The following is a 20,184-nucleotide window of genomic DNA, read 5'->3' as shown; positions in this document are numbered from 1 at the left end:
CCCAAATAACACTGACACTCAAGCTATTCTCTAGAAGACCCAAACATGTTTTCTTCCACTAGTTGAGAATTATGCTCACCTAGAGTCAGAGTGTGTTTACAAGCCTGTTCATGTGAGTTATAATCTAATTACAGAGTTTGATCTGATATTATGTTAACTACTTAAATATGGGTGGGGAAAGAGTTCCTGGTTCTATGGAAACTATGGAAAGCCTTCAGTAAAGGTGAGTTGATAAAGCATATTAAATTATGTATAGGTCAATTTTTAAAAATTGGAAATTGTAATAAAAATCTAGAAAAATTCTGTACTCCAGCAACTTCATAAACGTCTTCACATCACTGCTCAACTTTACAGAAGTTGAGAGCAGAAATGGTGGACAGTGCATTAATGTGGGAAAGGCAGTGAGGAGCTTCTATCAGTTGACTGCAAATCAAAGTAAAGCTCTTGTCCTTCAGCCAAGGACATTTATTTAATAAATAAATGTATATTTATATGTTTAAAGCTAAAGTAAAAATCTTAAGCCATATATACACATCATTTTTTATGATCTTCCTATTTAACTGACTGAATTTGCCAGTTGGGGTTCAAGTGGGTTGGATAAGAGAATTTCTCTTCTACTGGCAATTCCCTAACTATGTATGCCATCTCGGTGCCTGTATATATGTTGTTCCCTCTGCCCAGGATGCCCTTTTCTTCCTGTAAGTTTGGCAAACTTCTAATCCTTCAGGAGTCAGCATGTGGCCTTTGTCTATGGGAAGAGAAGATTCCTCTGACTCTCTTCAGTCCTTTAAAATCTGTCCTCTTTCTGAGATTTGACTGCCCTCAGTTAGATTCTCCACCATGCAGTCATCTCTATTCTATTGTCCTCTCTCACTGGACTGGGAGCTCCTGAGGGACAGCACTTCCGTCTGTGAATCTCCACGTCTCATGTTTGGCTCAGAGAAAACAGATAAGGGTAAATGAGGGGAGCAAAAGCTCAGACAGCAGGATGCCATCTAGAGGAAAGAGCACTGGAAAATGGAGAGCTATCATCACTGTGAGGGATTTCTTAGTACACCCAGAAAGGGAAGGACTTTTGCTAAAAAAGCAGCATGGGCAGGAGGAGGGAGCTCCCAAGATTAAGACTTAATAAGAGTGACGTGAAAGACACTGTCTCAGGACAGACTGGTATATCCTGTCCAGTAAGGATGAGGCCCTGGCTGGAGAACCTAGATCCCACAGGGCTTGGTGGACCTGGTGGACGAAAATGGCCCCTGGCAGTGGGCTATCACCCAGCAGCAAACCCTGGTCTCACCTGAAAGGATGAAGGTGCCACTGTCCTTTCCCACCACTTCCCACTGGGGGCTGCGGACCATTTGCTTCTTGGGGCGCTCCCCGCCTGGGGGCTCATAGGGCACGTGCAGGATGAAGTTGATGAGTCGCAGCTGGCGTGCCTCCCAGACCCGCTGTAGCCGCCGTAGGGTATCTTGTGCATGGATTCGTTCGTTTTCACACTGCCAGATCTGGAACAGCTGGGTCTCAGGAACCAGCACTGGGTGATGCCTCAGGGGAGAACCTTGAAGCTGGGACTCAAGGGCCAGGGCTCAGGGGAGTGGAAGTGTCAGAGATGGAGAGTAGGATCATTTGGCTTCAGATAAGCCATCTGTAGCATAGTTTGACCCAAAGCTGCTGCCTTGAAACCCACTCTTTTCCAAGGTTTCAGCGGAGGACAGTACCTTAATCAGCTCATGTTGGAAAAGGGCAGGTGTTGGGGGACATCTGCTATCCTGTGTGCCTACAACTTTGGGAGCGGGGCATCTCTCAGTCAGAGTCTGAAACCACCCATCAGATCCCCACACCCTCCAGGCAGGATAGCAAACTCAGCTTCCCACCTTCCCAACCACAAGCCAAAATCTACGGCCCCCTGTTGCAAGGGGTTGCTAGAACTTAACTGGATCTATTACAGTTTAGCAAATAGGTCCTGGGTTTGGACCAACTCCCTTTCTCTGGAGGGCCCCACCTGATTGATTCGATCTGCAAAATCCAGCAGTGGACAAGTGAGCAGCTGACCCAGTGTTAGGAGTTCCATGTTGCAGAGACTGTCTAACCCTAAGGCTGGAGGTAGAGGAGACAAGTTAGAGCAACACGTGGTATATGGAAGAGTCTGGCCCATATCCCAGAGTCTCAGATCGGCAACCCTGAGCCCAGCCCAGGCCAGCTCCCCAACAGAAGATCTGAAATTACAACATAGAGCCAAGAACTCAGAATGTAGGGTTCAGAGCACAACACAGAGCACAGAGCTAAGATTCGAGCCTGAGTCTAGCCCAAGGCAGCAGAGAGGACCCACAAGATGGTGCAGGAGGCTAGAAATATTGGTCCCTGTGGGAGCAAGGCAGGGAGCAACCCAGGGAGGAAAGGTGTTGCCCACAGGAGCAGCAGGGAACAAAGTTGTCACTTGTTCTAATCCCCAAGTCCTTTCCTCCCCACCACGACCCCACCCCACCTCCCCCAGCCCTGACTCTACCCAAAACACACCTTGTAGAAGGGCTTGGAAGTTCTGGAGCTGGAGGCTGCCCAGCTTGGTCAGTAATGGCAGGTAGCTACGGAACTCCTCTACCATGCGTATACAACACTGCAGGACTGGGCTGTGGAGCTCCAGGCTTGTACTCATGTGGGTTGCCTCCATCAGCCAGCCTTCTGTCTTCTCCTGGGCCATAGTCATGCTGAACTAGAGGGAGGAAGGTTCACTGTCAGCTGGAGACCCTTCCCCCACCTTCCCCCTGCAGCCTCTCTACTCAGGCAGGAGCTCTGAGAGCATTGGCACCTTGGCAAAAGCCATGCACTTCCATTCGCTGATGTTCTCGGAGATGACTCGGTACAGGTGCCAGATGCGCTGCTGCTGCACAATCGGACGGGTCCCGCAGACTGGCAAGGGCACAGGACTCTTGTCTCCTGTGGGATAGGGCAGGCTGAGGCCTAGGCTGGGGGCAGGGGTCATGGCGAGCAATGGTCAGTCAGGAGCCTGTAATGGCAGAAACAAGCATCTAAAAGTGCCAGGGCTGGGGTAGCCAAAGTTGTTCGGTACAATGCAGGTGGGGACCATCCAAGGGACAGTGCTTCCTAGTTGCTGGGATGCACCAGACACGCTCCTTTCTGCTGAGGGCTTTTGATGGGCAGTTCATTCTTCTGGAACACTGTCCCCTCAGAGGACCATATATCTCACTCCCTCACCAATTCAAGTCCTTCCACATGTGGCCCGGGGAGCCCAAGCTGTTATGAACGGCTACCTACCCTCCCCGCCATTCCTGACACCTCTTACTTGCTCTCTTCTTTTTTCTGCGCAACTTCTCAGTTTCTAAAATACTCCACGATTTGGTTATATTTTACATTTATTATTTGTTATCTTTTTCTCCCGGCTACAGTGATGGGCTGTGAGGGCAGGAGGTTTGTTCTTTGTCCACTGATACACGGCAAGCCCTGTGCACAATACAGGCACACAACAAGCAGCTGTTAGACAGAAGGACAAATCCAGTGAGATGCCTATGGTAAAGATCTAGCCCACAGAGAGGACCATGGAGGGTAAATGATGATGCTTCCAATTTTGTGTACTTCTGGTCATCCTTCCCTCCCTTCATATCTCATAATATCATGGTTTCGGCTAAGGTCATGATCTCATGGGTAGTGAGACAGAGCCCCACGTCAGCTCCATGCTCAGTGGGGAGTCTGCTTGGGGTTTCTCTCCCCCAGCCCCTCCCCACTATGCATGTGTATGCACATGCTGTCTCTCAAATAAATCTTTAAAAATAATAATAATTATCATTACAGTACTGGGATTGCAATTAAAAGGCATCAGACCAGGTTTAAGAATATTGCAGTAAAATTGTCATTCTCATTCATTCGAATTCCAGTTTACTTTCTTGAGTGAGAGAAAAAGTGATGAAATAAAGCTCAGAGGCTGGTAATCATGCATCTTTCACGTGTGAGCATCATCCGTCACGGAGAACATCAGAATATTGAAAGGCTTAGAATCACTATCAGGCTATCAAAGCTCTCATCTGACCAAAAAAAAGGTAGTAAATTTAAACTCTTCCAGTCATTCTCTGTCTGACTTAAAAGATCTGGCTACAGACTCATATAATCTTTGGTAGCAATTGCCTCAACATCAAATATTGGACAAATGAGGAACTTCTTCTGTAAGAAAGAACAGGCATTATATTTCCAGACATGCAAGAAGAGAAGGACAAACTTGAGTATTAACAGCAAATATCCTCTGACAGACATGTGCCGTGGTATCTATTCAGTGAATTCCACTGCATTTTAAAACTTTATCTGGGGGCGCCTGGGTGGCTCAGTGGGTTGAAACCTCTGCCTTTGGCTCAGGTCATGATCCCAGGGTCCTGGAATCGAGCCCCGCATTGGGCTTTCTGCCTTGCGGGGAGTCTGCTTCCTCTTCTCTCTCTGCCTGCCTCTCTGCCTACTTGTGATCTCTGTCTGACAAATAAATAAATAAAATCTTTTAAAAAAAATATCTAGAAGTGATTTCACTTTTTTATTTTTATTTCTTTTCAGAGAGCAGGCACACAAGCAGAGATTGGGGTGGGGGAAGAAGGGGAGAATCTTAAGTAGCCTCTACTCTGAGGGCAGAGGCCAATGAGGGGGTCACTCTCAACAACCCTGAGATCACAACCCAAGCCAAAATCAAGAGTTGGACACTTAACGGACTGAGCTACCCAGACGCCCTGTGATTTCATCTTTAAAAGTTGCAGGCAAAAACTGTAACAAGAATATCTATATACCATTTCTAAAGATTCACCTTTTGTTGACATTTGACCCGTTTTCTTTATCATTTGTGTTTACATGCTCTGTGTGTATATGGACATATGTATACAAAAATACATAATTCTTTTCTGAACTATTTAAGGGTAAGTTACGTATTTCATATTTCCTAAGAACAGGGATATTCTCTTACATAACTATAGTACAGAGATCAACTTCCTATCTTACATTGACAGAATTCCTTAGTCTACAGTCTGTGTTCCCATTTTGTCCGTTGACCTAAAACGTTCTATATAGCCCTTTTCCTCCCTCAAGTACAGCATCCAGCCCAGGATCAAGTACCTCATTTACTTGTCATGTCTCTTTAACTTCTCTTAACATTCCTCACAGGCTTAATCTTTTCTAACAGACATCTTTGAAGTACATTGACCCCCTTCTCCCCTTTTTGTTCACAAGAAGTTCATGTTGTCTTTGTATGGTTTTCGTGACTGAAGTTATTTATTTTCAGCTGGATTACTGAATAGGTATTGTGTCCTCTGGGTACCATGTCTGGAGGTACATGATGTCTATCTGTCCCTCACTGGTGATGTTAATCTTTGAACACATGGTCAAAATGTTGCCCAGTTTCTCCACTAAATAATTGCTAAGGTTTTTCCTCCCCTTCCTTGCAACTAATAAGTAGTCTCTGGAGGAGAATCTTTAAGACAATGTAAACGTTCTACTCCTCATCAAATTTGTCCCCAGATTTGACATCCCCTGATGATCCTTACCTGATCCAATATTTATCAGAATGTTTGCAAAATGATTATTTTTTTAAAGATTTTATTTATTTATTTGACAGACAGAGATCACAAGTAGGCAGAGAGGCAGGCAGAGAGAGAGAGAGAGAGGAGGAAGCAGGCTCCCCCGCTGAACAGAGAGCCCGATGCGGGGCTCAATTCCAGGACCCTGGGATCATGACCCGAGCCGAAGGCAGAGGCCTTAACCCACTGAGCCACCCAGGCGCCCTGCAAAATGATTATTTTTCCCCTCCAGATTTTCTCTAGTTGACTCCTGGCAAGTCCTCATTTCTCCTTCATTGACTTACTTATCTATTTATTATTACTGTGGATAATCAATTCCTATTTTTCCAATAGTTTACTTTGTACTTTGGTGCTCATATTGTCTCAGATTTGGCCAGTGGCATCCCTTCTGTGTCTTTGTGACATGTTCCTCCCTTATTATTAAAGGAATTTATTACTCTCTTACTTTCTGGATTTAAAAAATATCCTAGGCTCATCTTGTACCTACCCTGAGATAACCCTAAAATCATCCACTCTCTGAGGAGCCCGGGTAGGGAATTACCTTAGCAACCAATATCTACACATACACTTACATACATATACATGTGCACATAAGCATGCATACACACACAATATGTGTGCATATTTTAAAATGCAGTGGAATTTACAGAGAGAGGAAATTGATAAGACAAGCTCGTGATATTTCTCCAGAATTCAGAGTAAAGGGATGACTGATGATGAAGATAAAAGAAATGGAGAAGAGATTCAGAAAATCCAATATGTAAGTACGAATTCTGAAAGAAGACAAAGCAAATATATTAAGAGCCATTACCAAATAACCGATAAACAGATTACCTATCTGGAAAAAAAGTTGAATTGGTATCAAATTTGCCCACAATGCCAACTATCAGAAGGCAATGATGCAATAGCCTAAGTTCGGAGAAAAAAAATTTGTGACTTCAGAATTCAGTATTTAGCCAAGCTGTGATGTATGGACATTATGAAATCATTCTAGGCATAAAGAGCTTAGAAATTGGGGCACCTTCGTGGCTCAGTGGGTTAAGGCCTCTGCCTTCTGCTCAGGTCAGGATCCCAGGGTCCTGGAATCGAGTTCCACCTCGGGCTCTCTGCTCAGCGGGGAGCCTGCTTCCTCCTCTCTCTGCCTGCCTCTCTGCCTACGTGAGATCTCTGTATGTCAAATAAATAAATAAAATCTTTTTTAAAAAAAAGAAAAAAGAGCTTAGAAATTTTAACACCTCTAACTCCCTTCTTAGAAAAAATAAATGCTCAAAAAATATTACAGCCATTTAAGGAAAGAATGAAAATTATGAAAAGATGTGACATTTCTAAAAATGGTAGTAGTATGACAACACAGATGGAGGGTATAATGCTAAGGGAAATAAGTCAGACAGAGAAAGACAAATACCATATAATTTCACTTACATATGAAACAAACAAACAAAAAAACCTACAATGAATAAACAAACAAAAAGCAACAAGCAACTCAGAAGCAATGTGACCTTCCAGGGGATAAAAGTAACTGATAGAACTGACTGCACCTGAGAAAAGAAACTTGAGCCCACAAAGTTCTATATAAAGAAGGAGGGGACCAGCCTAGCTGCACCATTATACAGAGGGCTGAGACCAACAGTTCTGCCCTGGTCTCCTCCTATGAGTCAGGGAGACCCGCAGCAGCTGCCCCTCTACACCACATTGGCTGGAAGCTGTGCCTATGGCTTATCAAGACCTATCTTACCTAGGGCCTACAGCCTGAAACTGGGTTGAGTAGGTTAAGGACTAAAGGGTGGGCACCTTTGCATTTCTGCTGCACAGGCTTTCAGCCCTCTAACCCCATCACATTCTAATGGAACATTCACCTATTTGCCTTCCCTACCAGACCGTGAGGCCCCTGTCTCCCACCCTAAGCATGACCCTTGACATAGCCAGTGTAAGACGATTTTATCCTACAGTTTTCATTTAAAGAAGAGATTAAAAGGAAGCTATGTGATTCCCGAGACTTGCTTAGGGACACTCAGGACACAGGACCCTTATCTCAGCTGGAGGGTCTATCACAGGATGGGGGGAGGGGCAGGGATCCTCAGTACCAGTGAAGGTGGCATAGGCGTGGTGCAGCTCACTGAGGTGGCTGGCTGTGTTCTGGAACTGACGCTCCAGAGAGATGAGCTGGCGCTCAGTGCTCCTCTGTTCTTGCGTGGGGTCCATGAAGGGGCCAGATAGGGCCTTGTCAATCAGGCCTTCCAGCTCCACCAGGGCTGCGGCTATCAGCTGCTTCAGCTTGGGCACAATGGCGTGTTGCTTGCTGAGCAAGAACTCTGAGGCCTGGCTTTTCTCAAATTGAAATGCCTCCCACACATCCAGGAGCTGTGGGACAAGCAGAGCACAGTCAAGCAAAACAGGTGTGGGGGCGGGGGGCTGGGAGGCATGAGTGACCTCTGGAATTGCCTCCTCACCGAGATGTCCAGTGCCTCGTTCTCAGCGCTAAAGATGCTAAAGTGGTTCCGGATGAGTTCATGGAGTGACCGGATGTATTCCACTTGCTCCTCCAGCATGTTGTACTGCTCACTGGCCTCGTTCAACTGCAGGGCCCACAGCATGAGACCAGCACCCCTACACCCCTGCATACCAGCTTGGGCTCATCCCTATGAGGCAATCCCACCTGCTAGAGGCTCCAGACCCCAGAAGCCACCTTTTACCCAACTGGGATCAGGGGCACACTGGGATCCGATCCCATCTGACCCAGGTCTCTGTGAAGACAGCACAGCTCCTCACCAAATCACGACCCTATTGACAAGAGATCCCTAGATCTGACTGTCACAGAGAGAACAACTCTCTCTGAAAGCAGGACCATGGCTCTCATCATGCCACAGCCTCTCCCTGACTTAGGGTCATGAGAACAGGGTGAGAGTTAGTAAGGGCAGATCACATACGTGAGCATAGTTTAAAGGCATCAAGCCCCACTGGAGCTCACCAGAGAGCTGAAGAAGAGTATGCTGAGCATGTTAGCAAGATGGGCCCCCGGATAAGCTAGGAAGGAAAGATGGGAAGAGCCTACCTTCTGGGAGCATTGTGCAATGGTATGAATATCTGAGTTGATGGTTTGGAAGACCTCCGTGAAATCCATGAGCTCTGTTATGAGTTGCTGACTGCGGGTCCAGCACTCATTCTGCACATGGGTAAGAACGTCCTTCCTGATGCTCTCCAACTTGGATTCTGAAGACAGGAGAGGGTTAGGTGTGAGGAGTATATGAAAGAGAAGGGGTGCTGGGGAATTGCTGTGGATCCAGAATGGGGAAGGAGTAAAGGGGAAGCCAGACAATGAATTGATTCCCTCACTCAGTGAGCATTTACTGGACTTGTGCCTAGTGTCCAGTCAGCTGCTATTCACTGGTGTGATCCACAGCTATCTGCAGCTACTAAAGGCTGTGCTGGGCACCAGGAAACCACAGTGAATGAGTGAGACAGAAAATGTTCCCACCCTCAGAAGTTCACAATATGCTTGCAGAGACAGACGAACACACAATCACTGACCAGTGTGATAAATGCTCTGCAAGTGCTCGGGAGCCCTGAGCCTGACATAGTGAAAGGAGAGGAGGCCTGAGGAGGCTAGGAAAGGCCTCCTCTGGGAGGAAATACCAGAGGGAATGTGTCAAGCAGCTAATGCTCCAAAGAGCAAAGCCACGTCGAGCAGATGAAATAGCACATACAAAGGCACAGAAATGACATGTTCATGAAGAGCAGAATGCCCTATTGGGATGAAAGTTGCTGTTTGGGGGGCCTTAGTGTTTTTGCTCTAGTAGAAGAGGTACCAAGAAGAATGTGTAGGGGCGCCTGGGTGGCTCAGTGGATTAAAGCCTCTGCCTTTGGCTCAGGTTGTGATCCCGGGGTGCTGGGATCGAGCCCCACATAGGGCTCTCTGCTCAGTGGGGAGCCTGCTTCCCCCCTCTCTCTGCCTACCTCTCTACCTACTTGTGATCTCTGTCTGTCAAATAAATAAATAAAATCTTAAAAGAAGAAGAAGAAGAATGTGTAATCTGCCCTTTGTTTTTAAGGATTGAAAGAAAGGAGCTCTCCTGTGGATATGGGGCCAGAAGGTAATCTTAGAGGCTGCCTTTGGTGATAGGGACAACTCCACTGTTTCCAAGGTCAGGAATAACACCAGCATGAGGTCTCATCAAATCACTGACACCACCAAGATACCACTGATTATAAGAAACACCATTATTGAGTGCCTGGGTGGCTCAGTCTTAAGTGTCTGATTATTGATCTCATCTCAGGTCTTGAACTCAGGATCATGAGTTCAAGCCCCACGCTGGGCAAGGAGCCTACTTACAAAAAAAGAAAAAGAAAATAAAAGGAATAAAGAAATATGAAAAGATAGGTGCCTGGGTGGCTCTGTGGTTTAAGCCTCAGGTCATGATCTCAAGGTCCTGGGCTCGAGCCCCACATCGGGCTTTCTGCTCATCAGGGGGCCTGCTTTTCCCTCTCTCTCTGCCTGCCTCTTTATCTACTTGTGCTGTCTCTGTCAAATAAATAAATAAAATCTTTTAAAGAATATGAAAAGCAGTATACCATAAAATGCAGCAAAGAATGCTTGTTTACTGCAAACCATATACAGAATCAACTACTTTGCCTGTATTAATCCTTTTAATCCTCACAGAACCCCTTTAAGGTAGATAACATTATTGTCCCTGTTTTACAGATATGCAAACTGAGCCTTAGAGGGGTTCAACAACATTATCAATATGACACATTGGCAACAAATGTACAGGACCAGATGGCTTCACAGGCAAATTCTACCAAAAATTTAAAGAAGAGTTAATACCTATTCTCTTCAGAAGTATTTTAAAAAATAGAAAAGGAAGGAAAACTGCATTCATTCTATGCAGCCAGCATTACTTTGACACGAAAGCCATATAAAGACACCACTAAAAAAGGGAACTGCAGACAATATCCCTGATGAACACAGATGTAAAAATTCTCAATAACATTCTAGCAAACAGAATCCAACAGTACATTAAAATAATCATTCACCAGATTCAAGTGGGATTTATTCCTGGGCTGCAAGGATGGTTCAATATTTGCAAATCAATCAATGTGATGCATCACATTAATAAAGCATAAGAATCATGATCCTTTCAGTAGATGCAGAAAAAGCATTTGACAAAGTACAACAACCATTCATGATAAAAACCCTCAACAAAGCAGGTTTAGAGGGAACATACTTCAGCACAATAAGGGCCAGATACGAAAACCCACCACTAATGTTATCCTAAGTGGGGAAAAACTAAGAGCTTTCCACTACAGTCAGAAATAAGACAGGGATGTCCACTCTCACCATTTTTATTCAGGATAGTATTGGAGAGGTGCCTGGGTGGCTCAGGTGGTTAAGCACCTGCCTTTGGCTCAGGACATGATCCCAGCATCCTGGGATCGAACCCTGTGTTGGGCTCTCTACTCAAAGTCTGCTTCTCCCTTTGCCTTCTCCCCACCCCCTCCTCAAGTTTTCTCTCTCAAATAAATAAATAATATCTTAAAAAAATAAGAAGATAGTATAATGGAAGTCCTAGCCACAGCAATTAGACGACAAAGAAATAAAAGGCGTCTGGATCAGCAAGGAAGTTAAATGTTCATTATTTGCAGATGACATGATACTGTATATAGAAAACCTGAAAGACCACTAAAAAACTGCTAGAAAATAAACAAATTCAGTGAAGTTGCAGGATACAAAATAAATGTGCAGAAATCTGTTGCATTTCTCTACACCAATGATCAAACAGCAGAAAGAGAAATTAAAGAATGAATCCCATTTACAACTGCACTGAGAATAAAAAGACACGTAGGAATAGATTTAACCTAAAATGTGAAAGACCTATACTCTGAAAACTACAAAACGCTGATGAAAGAAACTGAAAAGGGCACAAAGAAATGGAAAGATATCCCATGCTCATGGATTGGAAGAACAAATATTGTTAAAATGTCTATACTACCCAAAGCAATCTACACATTTAATGCAATTCCTATCAAAATACCAGTAGCATTTTTCCACAGAGTTAAAACAAACAATACTAAAATGTGTGTGGAATCACAAAAGGTCCTGAATAGCCAAAACAATCTTGAAAAATAAACAAAAAGCTGGAGGCATCACAATTCTGGACTTGAGGTTATATTACAAAGCTGTAGTGATCAAAACAGTATGGTACTGGCACAAAAATAGATACAAACTCACAATTACATGATCAATTAATCTTCAACAAAGCCAGAAAGAATATCCAATGGGGAAAAGACCGTCTCTTCAAAAAGTGGTGCTGGGAAAACTGGACAGCTACATGCAAAAGAATGAAACTGGACCACTTTCTTATACCATACACAAAAATAAATTCAAAACAGATTAAAGACCTAAATGTAAGAACTGAAACCATAAAAATCCCAGGACCCTGGGATCATGACCTGAGCTGAAGGCAGACACTTAACTGACTGAGCCACCCGGTTGCCCAAGAAACAACAAGTCTTGCAAGGATGTGGAGAAAGAGGAACCTCTTGCATTGTTGGTAGGAATGTAGCCTGGGTACAGCCACTCTGGAAAACAGTATAGAGATTCCTCAAAAAGTTAAAAATAGAACTACCCTACGATCTAGCAATTGCACTACTAGGTATTTAACCATATAATACAAAAATACTAATTCAATGGATACATGCACCCAGATGTTTACAGCAGCATTATCTACAATAGCCAAATTACGGAAACAGCCCAGGTATCCATCGACTGACCAATGGATAAAGATGGTGTGGTATATACACACACTGGAATATTATTCAGCCATAAAAAGAATAAAATCTTGTCACTTTCAATAACATGGATGGAGCTAGAGAGTATTATGTTAAGCAAAATAAGTCAGTCTGAGAAAAACAAATACAATATGCTTTCATTCATATATAGAATTTAAGAAAAAAAATGAGCAAAGGGGATAAAAAAGAAAGAGAAAGAGAGAGGCAAACAAAAAAACAGACTATTAACTGTAGAGGACAAACTTATGGTCACCAGAGGGGAGCAGAGTAGGGGGATGGGTGAGACAGGTGATGGAGATTAAGGAATGAGCTTGGTGTGATGAGCTCCGGGTATGGTATGGAAGTGTTGAGTCACTATATTGTACACCTGAAATTAGTATTACACTGTATGTTCAATGACTGAAATTTAAATAAAAACTTTTTTTTTTTAAGATTTTATTCATTCATCTGTCAGAGAGAGAGCAAGAGAGAGCACGCACAAGCAGGCAGAGGCAGAGAGAGAAGCAGGCTCCCTGCTGAGCAAGGAGCCTGATGTGGGACTCGATCCCAGGAGCCTGGGATGATGACCTGAGCCTAAGGCAACAGCTTAACCGACTGAGCCACCCAGGTGTCCCTAAATAAAAACTTTTTAAAAAAAATCACATAGTGGTAGAACAAAGATTCAAACTCAGGCAGCCTAAATCCACTCTGCTCTGTTTTATGTTTTGAGGGGTGAAAATAAACTGACTTCTCCTCTAGGATCATCTCAGTAACCAGAAAGTGAGATAGTGAGTTCCAGGCACAGAGAATTAAAACACACTGGGTATGAACCTTCTGGAGCCTAGAAGGAAGTCATCAGTGGGATTTAATACCAAGAACGGAGACTGAGAAAACCAAGAGAGAGAAGGAATGGGTGGAAGGAGACCTGAGGTTGAAGAAATACACCAGGAGAGAACATATCCTTTAGCAAACTACCCCTGGGGCCTATCACTCTAGCTAGGTTGTTGGAACTGTGCAGCTTTTCAGAGCGGCAGTGGGCAGGCACGTGATGGCAGAGAGGAGCTCAGCAGCGACATCGTATGGTAAAATCAGAGACTGAAAAATACCAGGGCTGCTGGGGGTTAGAAATTGGAGACGGATGATGGGAAAACAGATTTGAGAGATATTTAGGAGGCAGAAGAATGGAAAGAATTTGATGTTGGAAGTGGTGGAGTTAGGGAGAGGGCAGAGTAAAGGATGGACACTAACTCACAAGAATGAATAATGGTGTCATTCACAATTCAAGGAAGACCAGGCAGAAGAGGAACAGAGTTGGAGGATAAGTAAGCAAAACTAGATCACAAGAAGGATAAGATTAAGTAAAAAAATTAAGCACCAAGTGCCTGGCTGTCTCAATGCCGGAAACATTGCAAAAAATATTTCATTTACTCTTCTAGTCATAACTCTGAGTGACTAAATTATCAGGCCCATGTTACAAATAAACTAACTGAATGAAGTTCAGTGATCTGGGGTCACACAAACCACTGAAAAGCAAACCCAGGATTCTGAACGCCATGTTTTTCTCTATCTGTTCTTCTTGAAGAGACCAGTTGATCTGGACTAAGGACCAAGAATCTAACAAACTAGAAAGAACAGAGACTTCCTAACAACAATGGAGCAAAGCCTACCCCAAATAGGGTCAGAAACAAAGTAGGCCAGTCACAGGCCCTCCCTGTTCCTGCCATGCAGCCTGAAACCCTTGTACATTTAGGTGGGATGGAGAGAGGGAAGAGTGGGGAATTTTTGTGGCCCAAAAGATGCCTAATAACGCATGTTTTCATCCATTGAAGAGCAAAGACAAGGAGGGAAAGGCAGGCAAGCATTTTCAAGCAAGATCTCTCAGGCCACCCACTTCCACAAAGAAAGCAGGCCTGGAGACCACAAGTCTGACAGTACCTACTCTTTGCAGGAAGCAGACACTATTGGTTATTGGGAGCTAGGTAAGAAAACAGAACCACATTCTGTTTCCTAGAACAATCAGTGGCTTCCCAATCTACCCCACTGTGAGCCTTTCGAAGACCAGCTTCTAGGCAGAGACACTTTAGCTGGTAAACAATAGCATGAGACACCCTTCTCATTGGAAGGGAGGGGAAAAACAGAGGAACAAAATGAGATCTTAAACCAAATTTCTCAGAGACCCAGGGAGTCCAACAGCTACGAGGCCTTGACCTAGTAGGGGGACAAGAGGAAAACCGAGATAAAAAGGAAAACCAAATGGGTTGAAGAGGAAAAGGTTGACAGAGTGGGACCGAGCTCCACTTTCTGTGTGGAACTTTGGGAAGATGCCACTGCAGAGTGCCCCTGGGCTAACACAAGATAGTCACATCAGGGTAGAAATCACAGTGTGATGCATTGTGGCAAAAGGAGGGCCAAACACAATGCTCCCAAGTCCCTCACAACTCCCAAACGGCAGGAGATACAGAAGATAATGGAGAGCTAATAACCAGTGGACCTATGTAGAGGGCAGAGGGACACTGAAGCAGAACCTATAGGGCTAGCCAGCCTAAGAGGAAGGCTAGATGAAGGGTTTACGAACACCCCAAGGGCCTACGAAGCCAGCAGGAGCAAATGCAGGGCCAAGTCGGCAAAGGTAGACACTCTGGGCTCCTATCAGCCAAGGGAACACACATAGGTACACCAGCTCAGGCCACAGTGGCCCCAGAAACAGCAATGTTAGGAGGAGGCCAGAGACCAAGCAGGGACATGTTACAACTCGGTGAGGGTTGACAGAAGCCAGCAAAGAAGAGCACAGAGCCCAGCAGCCCTCTCCAATGCCAGATGCCACCTTGCAGGGGAAGAGGAGCAGAGGGCACTTGAGAATAAAAACAACCCAGAACTGTAGAATGAATTTTTAATTGACCAAATACCCAAAATGTTCTGAATTAGACCCTAAGCACTGCTTTATATGAAAAGTGCTTTCACTTTCAATTGAATCCATTCTTTCACCACCTGCAGAAGTTATAACTACAAGTAAGGCCGTAACAGTTAAAGAGAATAACTTTTTATACATGCAAATTATAGTGTCAATTTTGACTCTGTTGCATGTGGGGACAGGCACTCTTGATTACCGAGAATATCTGCAAAGAAACTGAGCTCACGAGCCTTAGGAGTAGATTAAGACTTTTCTCAGTCACATTTGGTTTGAACTACTTCCATCTCAGGAAAAAAGAAAGTGTTGGGTGATAGAAACTTGACTCCCAAAGAGTATGAAGAATGAACAGAGCCAAAACAGACGGGGAGGCTATCCTCTGTAATGATAGCAACTTTAACTGCAAAGGGAAGGGCCTGGGACCTGGGCCTCTGGGAGGATCTACAAGTCCAATGAGGGGCCATTACCAAAAGTCCTCGGAGGGCAGTCCAGGTCCAAGGAGAGCCACGTGGATCAGATAAGGAAGGCGGAAGGAAAGGAAAGAGGATGAGCAGCACTCACCCATCTCTGACTGGATGTGATGGCAGCCCAGCAGCATCAGTCTGCCTTTTGTAACCAGCTTGTTAGGGATGTTGGAGACACGGGTCTGCCAAAGATTCAGGCAGCTCACCAGCATCACATAGTTCTTGACAGGACCCCCTCTCATGGACTCCAGCTTCTTGGGCCCCCAGGCCTGCAGGAACTGGTGAATGCTTGTCATCCAACGATATTCCCTGCAGAATTCCTTCACCTCATGCAGCATGCCCTAGGCACAGACAAGGTGCTTAGGACAGAGGTGGATGGCTATGACAGGAATTAGTGAGCATCTTCCCCCTCCTTAAACTCTCTTCTCACCTCCAGCAAGGCCTGTTGCATAGTCAGTGCCTGCTGGATCCGAGGATTGTTGTCCAGGTCCTCTTGCAGCTGCTTATAACTGGGGGGCAGGTACTGGCCCCGCAGCCGGTACCCACGGACCTCTAGAGCTTCGGTAATCGTGTGAGACTTCCAGGGCCACACCAATCCTATATTTGGCCCACAGAAGATGTGCACAGCATCACTGGGCTGGCCCTGGAGCTTGGGCATCGCGAATTCTGTGTTCGAATCTTCCTCTTCATCTTCTTCTAATGGGGCACAAACCATAATTGTCCATTGAGTGACCTGCAGGGCCCCCACGGAACCTCTCTCTCCACCTGAGTGTATACATTACACACACACACACACACACACACACACACACACACACACACAATTCCTTGCTCCTGAGTGAGTTGACGCACATGCATCTATATCACAAACACAGACCCACTGAGGGAATTTTTATTTAGGGTTCAGGTTCAGAAAACAGAATTTAGTTAGTATAAGCAATAAGGGAATTATTATAGAAAATTAAGTGGTTTGCAAACAGTTGGAAGAACTGAAAACCACTCTAGACTGAGCATCTATAGCTCTGCACTGCCTGGCAAATTGGGAGGTCAGAGCCATACTGGCAGCTACTGAAGCACACTACCTCTATTATGATCTCCTCCAGCAAAATGGATGGCATAGGCACTGCCTCTCTCCCATTCTTACCTCAGTTCTGAATTGAAGTCCATGCACATCTAAATCATGTACAACGCCTCTCTGCAAGGAGGTCTAGGAAACATAGTTCGTAGAACTCAAGCCTCTGCAGAACAGAGGAGGAGGCTGAGCTTGGCAGTCCTTAGTATCTGTCTTAAGGAATATTCTTGAGCCTGGCTTCCCCTTTAACTTCTTAGAAACTGGTTAATTGCTAATTTCAGTATTTGTGTTGAAACTTTGTGTATAAGGGGGAAAAACATCGAAATGTTCAGAAATTAGATGCACAGGACTCTCTCAAATAAATAAATCTTTAAAAAACAAAAGCAAAAACTACATTTGAAAGAGCATACTTCAGAATATGCCTCAGAATGTTCAATAACAAAACATATCTATTAAAATTACTGAATTTCAAGAAAAAAAGAAAAAAAATGTTTCAGGCACCCAGGAAAAAAGGGAAATAAAATTTTGGTCCCACAAGCCCTTCCTAAGGAATCTAAATAGAGAATGAGCTTTTTTTTTTTTTTTTTTAAAGATTTTATTTATTTATTTGACACACAGAGAAAGATCTCAAGTAGATCTCAACAATGAAAATAATTATCTCACATAACAAGAAGTCTTTCCAGGTAGGTATTCCCAAGGTTGGTTCAGTGGCTCAAAGATGTCACGAAGTATCAGGCTTCCTATAGTCTTCCCCTACTACTTTCTGAGTTCAGTTATACGTAAGGGCAGATTTTCTTAGAGGGGTGTGTGTGATAGGGGAGGCTGAATCAGAAATGTTCTTTTCATCCCAAGGCTTATTGCCTCATAGTTGCAAGACAAGCTCCAGCTCCAAGCAGTCCATTCTTAGGCAAGATCAGGGGAAAGGGGAGGAGCATTGGAGGGAAACCTCTTTGTGCCTGACTCTCACATTTTATCAGGAAAGGAAATCTTCCAGAAACTCCCCAGCAGACTGACTCTTATATCTCATTGTAAAAATCTAGGTCATATGGCTACCTTGAGCAGCAAGAACGGCTGGGGAGTCAAATGGCAGACATTTCTAATTTCTCACAGAAGATGGGCTCTTCTACCACAGAAGAAGGGAGAAGGGCATCGCTTACCATTATGCCTTCCACGATTCCATTCTTCCATTCTCAAAACCTGGAAAGCAAGAGAATGACCAGCATTCTCTATAGCATAATTTCATACTGTATTATTTCCCTTCTAATAATTTATATTTAATAAAGCCTTTAATTTTAGTTCTATAAGTAACAATATATAAGCTAACCAGCAGTCTTTATGTTGATCGATCTCTCAGTTATTATTATTTTTTTTTGTCAGAAGCTCATTCTCAGGGTGCCTGGATGGCTCAGTGGGTTAAAGCCTCTGCCTTCGGCTCAGGTCATGATCCCAGGGTCCTGGGATGGAGCCCCACATTGGGCTCTCTACTCAGCAGGGAGCCTACTTCCTCCTCTCTCTCTCTGCCTGCCTCTCTGCCTACTTGTGATCTCTGTCTGTCAAATAAATAAATAAAATCTTAAGAAAAAAAAAAAAAAAGAATGGGGTTGGTACCACAGAAAGCCCAAGTTGGAAGCAAGGTATAAGGGAGCAGAAAGTTCAAAGGAGGCAGGGACAGCTAGTTTTAGGGGAGAGTCAGAGAAACTGGGAAGAAGCACAGAGCGAAGTAGAAAGAAAAGGACAAGCAGCAATTTGAGAGAAGGGGCTCTCTTCCTGCATTCTAGTTTCCATTTCTGTGAAGCGTTGTGTTGCTACAGATTTTATGTCTTTGAATTTGGTCACTTGCTGTTTTGTGAGCTCCAAAACACAAGATGAGATTGAAGAACTGTGATTCACGGTGCTGAGACCCGCGAGAGTACTCAAGCAATATGGTGCGATACAGTTGGTTCATGTGTGAGTCTGAGCAAAGGAAAGAAAAGCTAGTACGTTTTTAACTCTGCAGCTTGGTGACTGCAATATCCCAACAAAACAAAACGGAAATCACTAATAACTTACTTCATAGCCAATGTAAGAACAAAATAAAGCTTGTTTATGACAAGAAGTCTGATAGCAACTAAACCAAAGAAACATAAAAGTTAACATGGAGCTGCATTTTTAAATATCAATCCAACTGTGAAAAACCAAATAGAGACGTTTACGGTAGGTTTCTTTGAGTGAGTCACTCAGACATGTTACACAGAGCAGCAAAGCTGCTTGTCAAACATACTTATAAAACTTTTCATCTTTTCAAAATTTCTTATTTATAGGGTGGCAAGAAAAATAGTCTCTCTTCTCTTTCAATGATGAATCCACTCACTGCTACACTGCTTACATCTATTCTCCCTCTGGCTGGTCACACTGTTCATACCTCACGCTCTAAGACACTCCCCTGCCACATGCAGTTCCCTGGCAAAAAAAAAACCCCAAACAAACAAACAAACAAACAACAACAACAACAACCAGTAGTGACCGTTTCATTCTTTGCATTATATCTCTTAGCTAACTTCAACACCATCCCAACCAAAACATATATCAAAGTGTTTATGATGAAATATCAAAAAGATGCACTCATCTTGGTAAAGTTAATGTAAAAATTTTAAGTTCCTGAACTTGACACCTGCCAGATGAGAAAAATCATTATCCAATTATAATTTCCTTGTTTTAAAGTGCAGAAAATTCCTGATAAGATGGTAAGGACATCAGATAACAATACTGATAATCTCTTTTTGGTTACAAAATGTTTCAGAATTAAGACTGTTCTCTGGAAAATGTTGCAGAATGGAGCTTCGGACTGCAGGATATGCTGCACCTGTTTTATCAGTAATAGACCGGGTCCTTTTCTAGGGACCAGAATCTAGTCAGTGTGTAAATTTCTATCATAAGGGGCTGACTTTTCATACTTTTGAAAATATACACAGAGGCACTGAAATCATTTTGTAATTTGGTTAAAATGCCATGCAAATTTTGCCTCGTTTAAGTAAAAGATTTCTGAGATAGATGTACATTTCCTTAAGACTACTAGTTGTGTTTTAATTGCTAGGTATTAACTTTTATTAAATACTACTCCAATTTTCATAGAGAACTTAAGAAAAACCCCAAATCGGAACTTTGATTCTTGTTCCTCCATGGTATTACTTTGATTTTCCATGCTGACCTTTTTTTTCCTTCAAATTTTGATTCTGAAAAACCTCAAATATGTAGAAAGTTTAAAGATACTACAAATCGCTTTACCCATCTACTTTGACTCAATAATTACTAACATTTTGTCACATTGCTTTGTTTGTTTTTCCTCCTCTTTTTCCCCTAAAACATTTGAAAGATAACAAGCATGAGGACATTTCACCCCTAAATACATCACTCCATGGTGCTCTTTCAAAAGTAGAA

The 20,184-nt window shown here is 43.7% G+C and overlaps 1 protein-coding gene across 1 annotated transcript in view; it reads right to left on the bottom strand.

The window, feature by feature from the left end:
* Positions 1-20,184, bottom strand: part of DNHD1 (dynein heavy chain domain 1) — a 69,111-nt gene that overhangs the window by 26,466 nt on the left and 22,461 nt on the right. Inside the window, 9 exon segments of the mRNA XM_059134811.1 lie at positions 1,295-1,502; positions 2,000-2,094; positions 2,515-2,707; positions 2,804-2,931; positions 7,643-7,957; positions 7,960-8,134; positions 8,611-8,768; positions 15,793-16,036; positions 16,126-16,391. Of these exon segments, the coding sequence (XP_058990794.1) occupies positions 1,295-1,502; positions 2,000-2,094; positions 2,515-2,707; positions 2,804-2,931; positions 7,643-7,957; positions 7,960-8,134; positions 8,611-8,768; positions 15,793-16,036; positions 16,126-16,391 (1,782 nt within the window).

The sequence above is a fragment of the Mustela lutreola genome, chromosome 1 (genome assembly GCF_030435805.1).
Source record: "Mustela lutreola isolate mMusLut2 chromosome 1, mMusLut2.pri, whole genome shotgun sequence".
Lineage (NCBI taxonomy): Eukaryota > Metazoa > Chordata > Mammalia > Carnivora > Mustelidae > Mustela > Mustela lutreola.
Note: the sequence above shows the minus strand (reverse complement) of the source record. Positions and strands in the feature narration are given on the sequence as shown.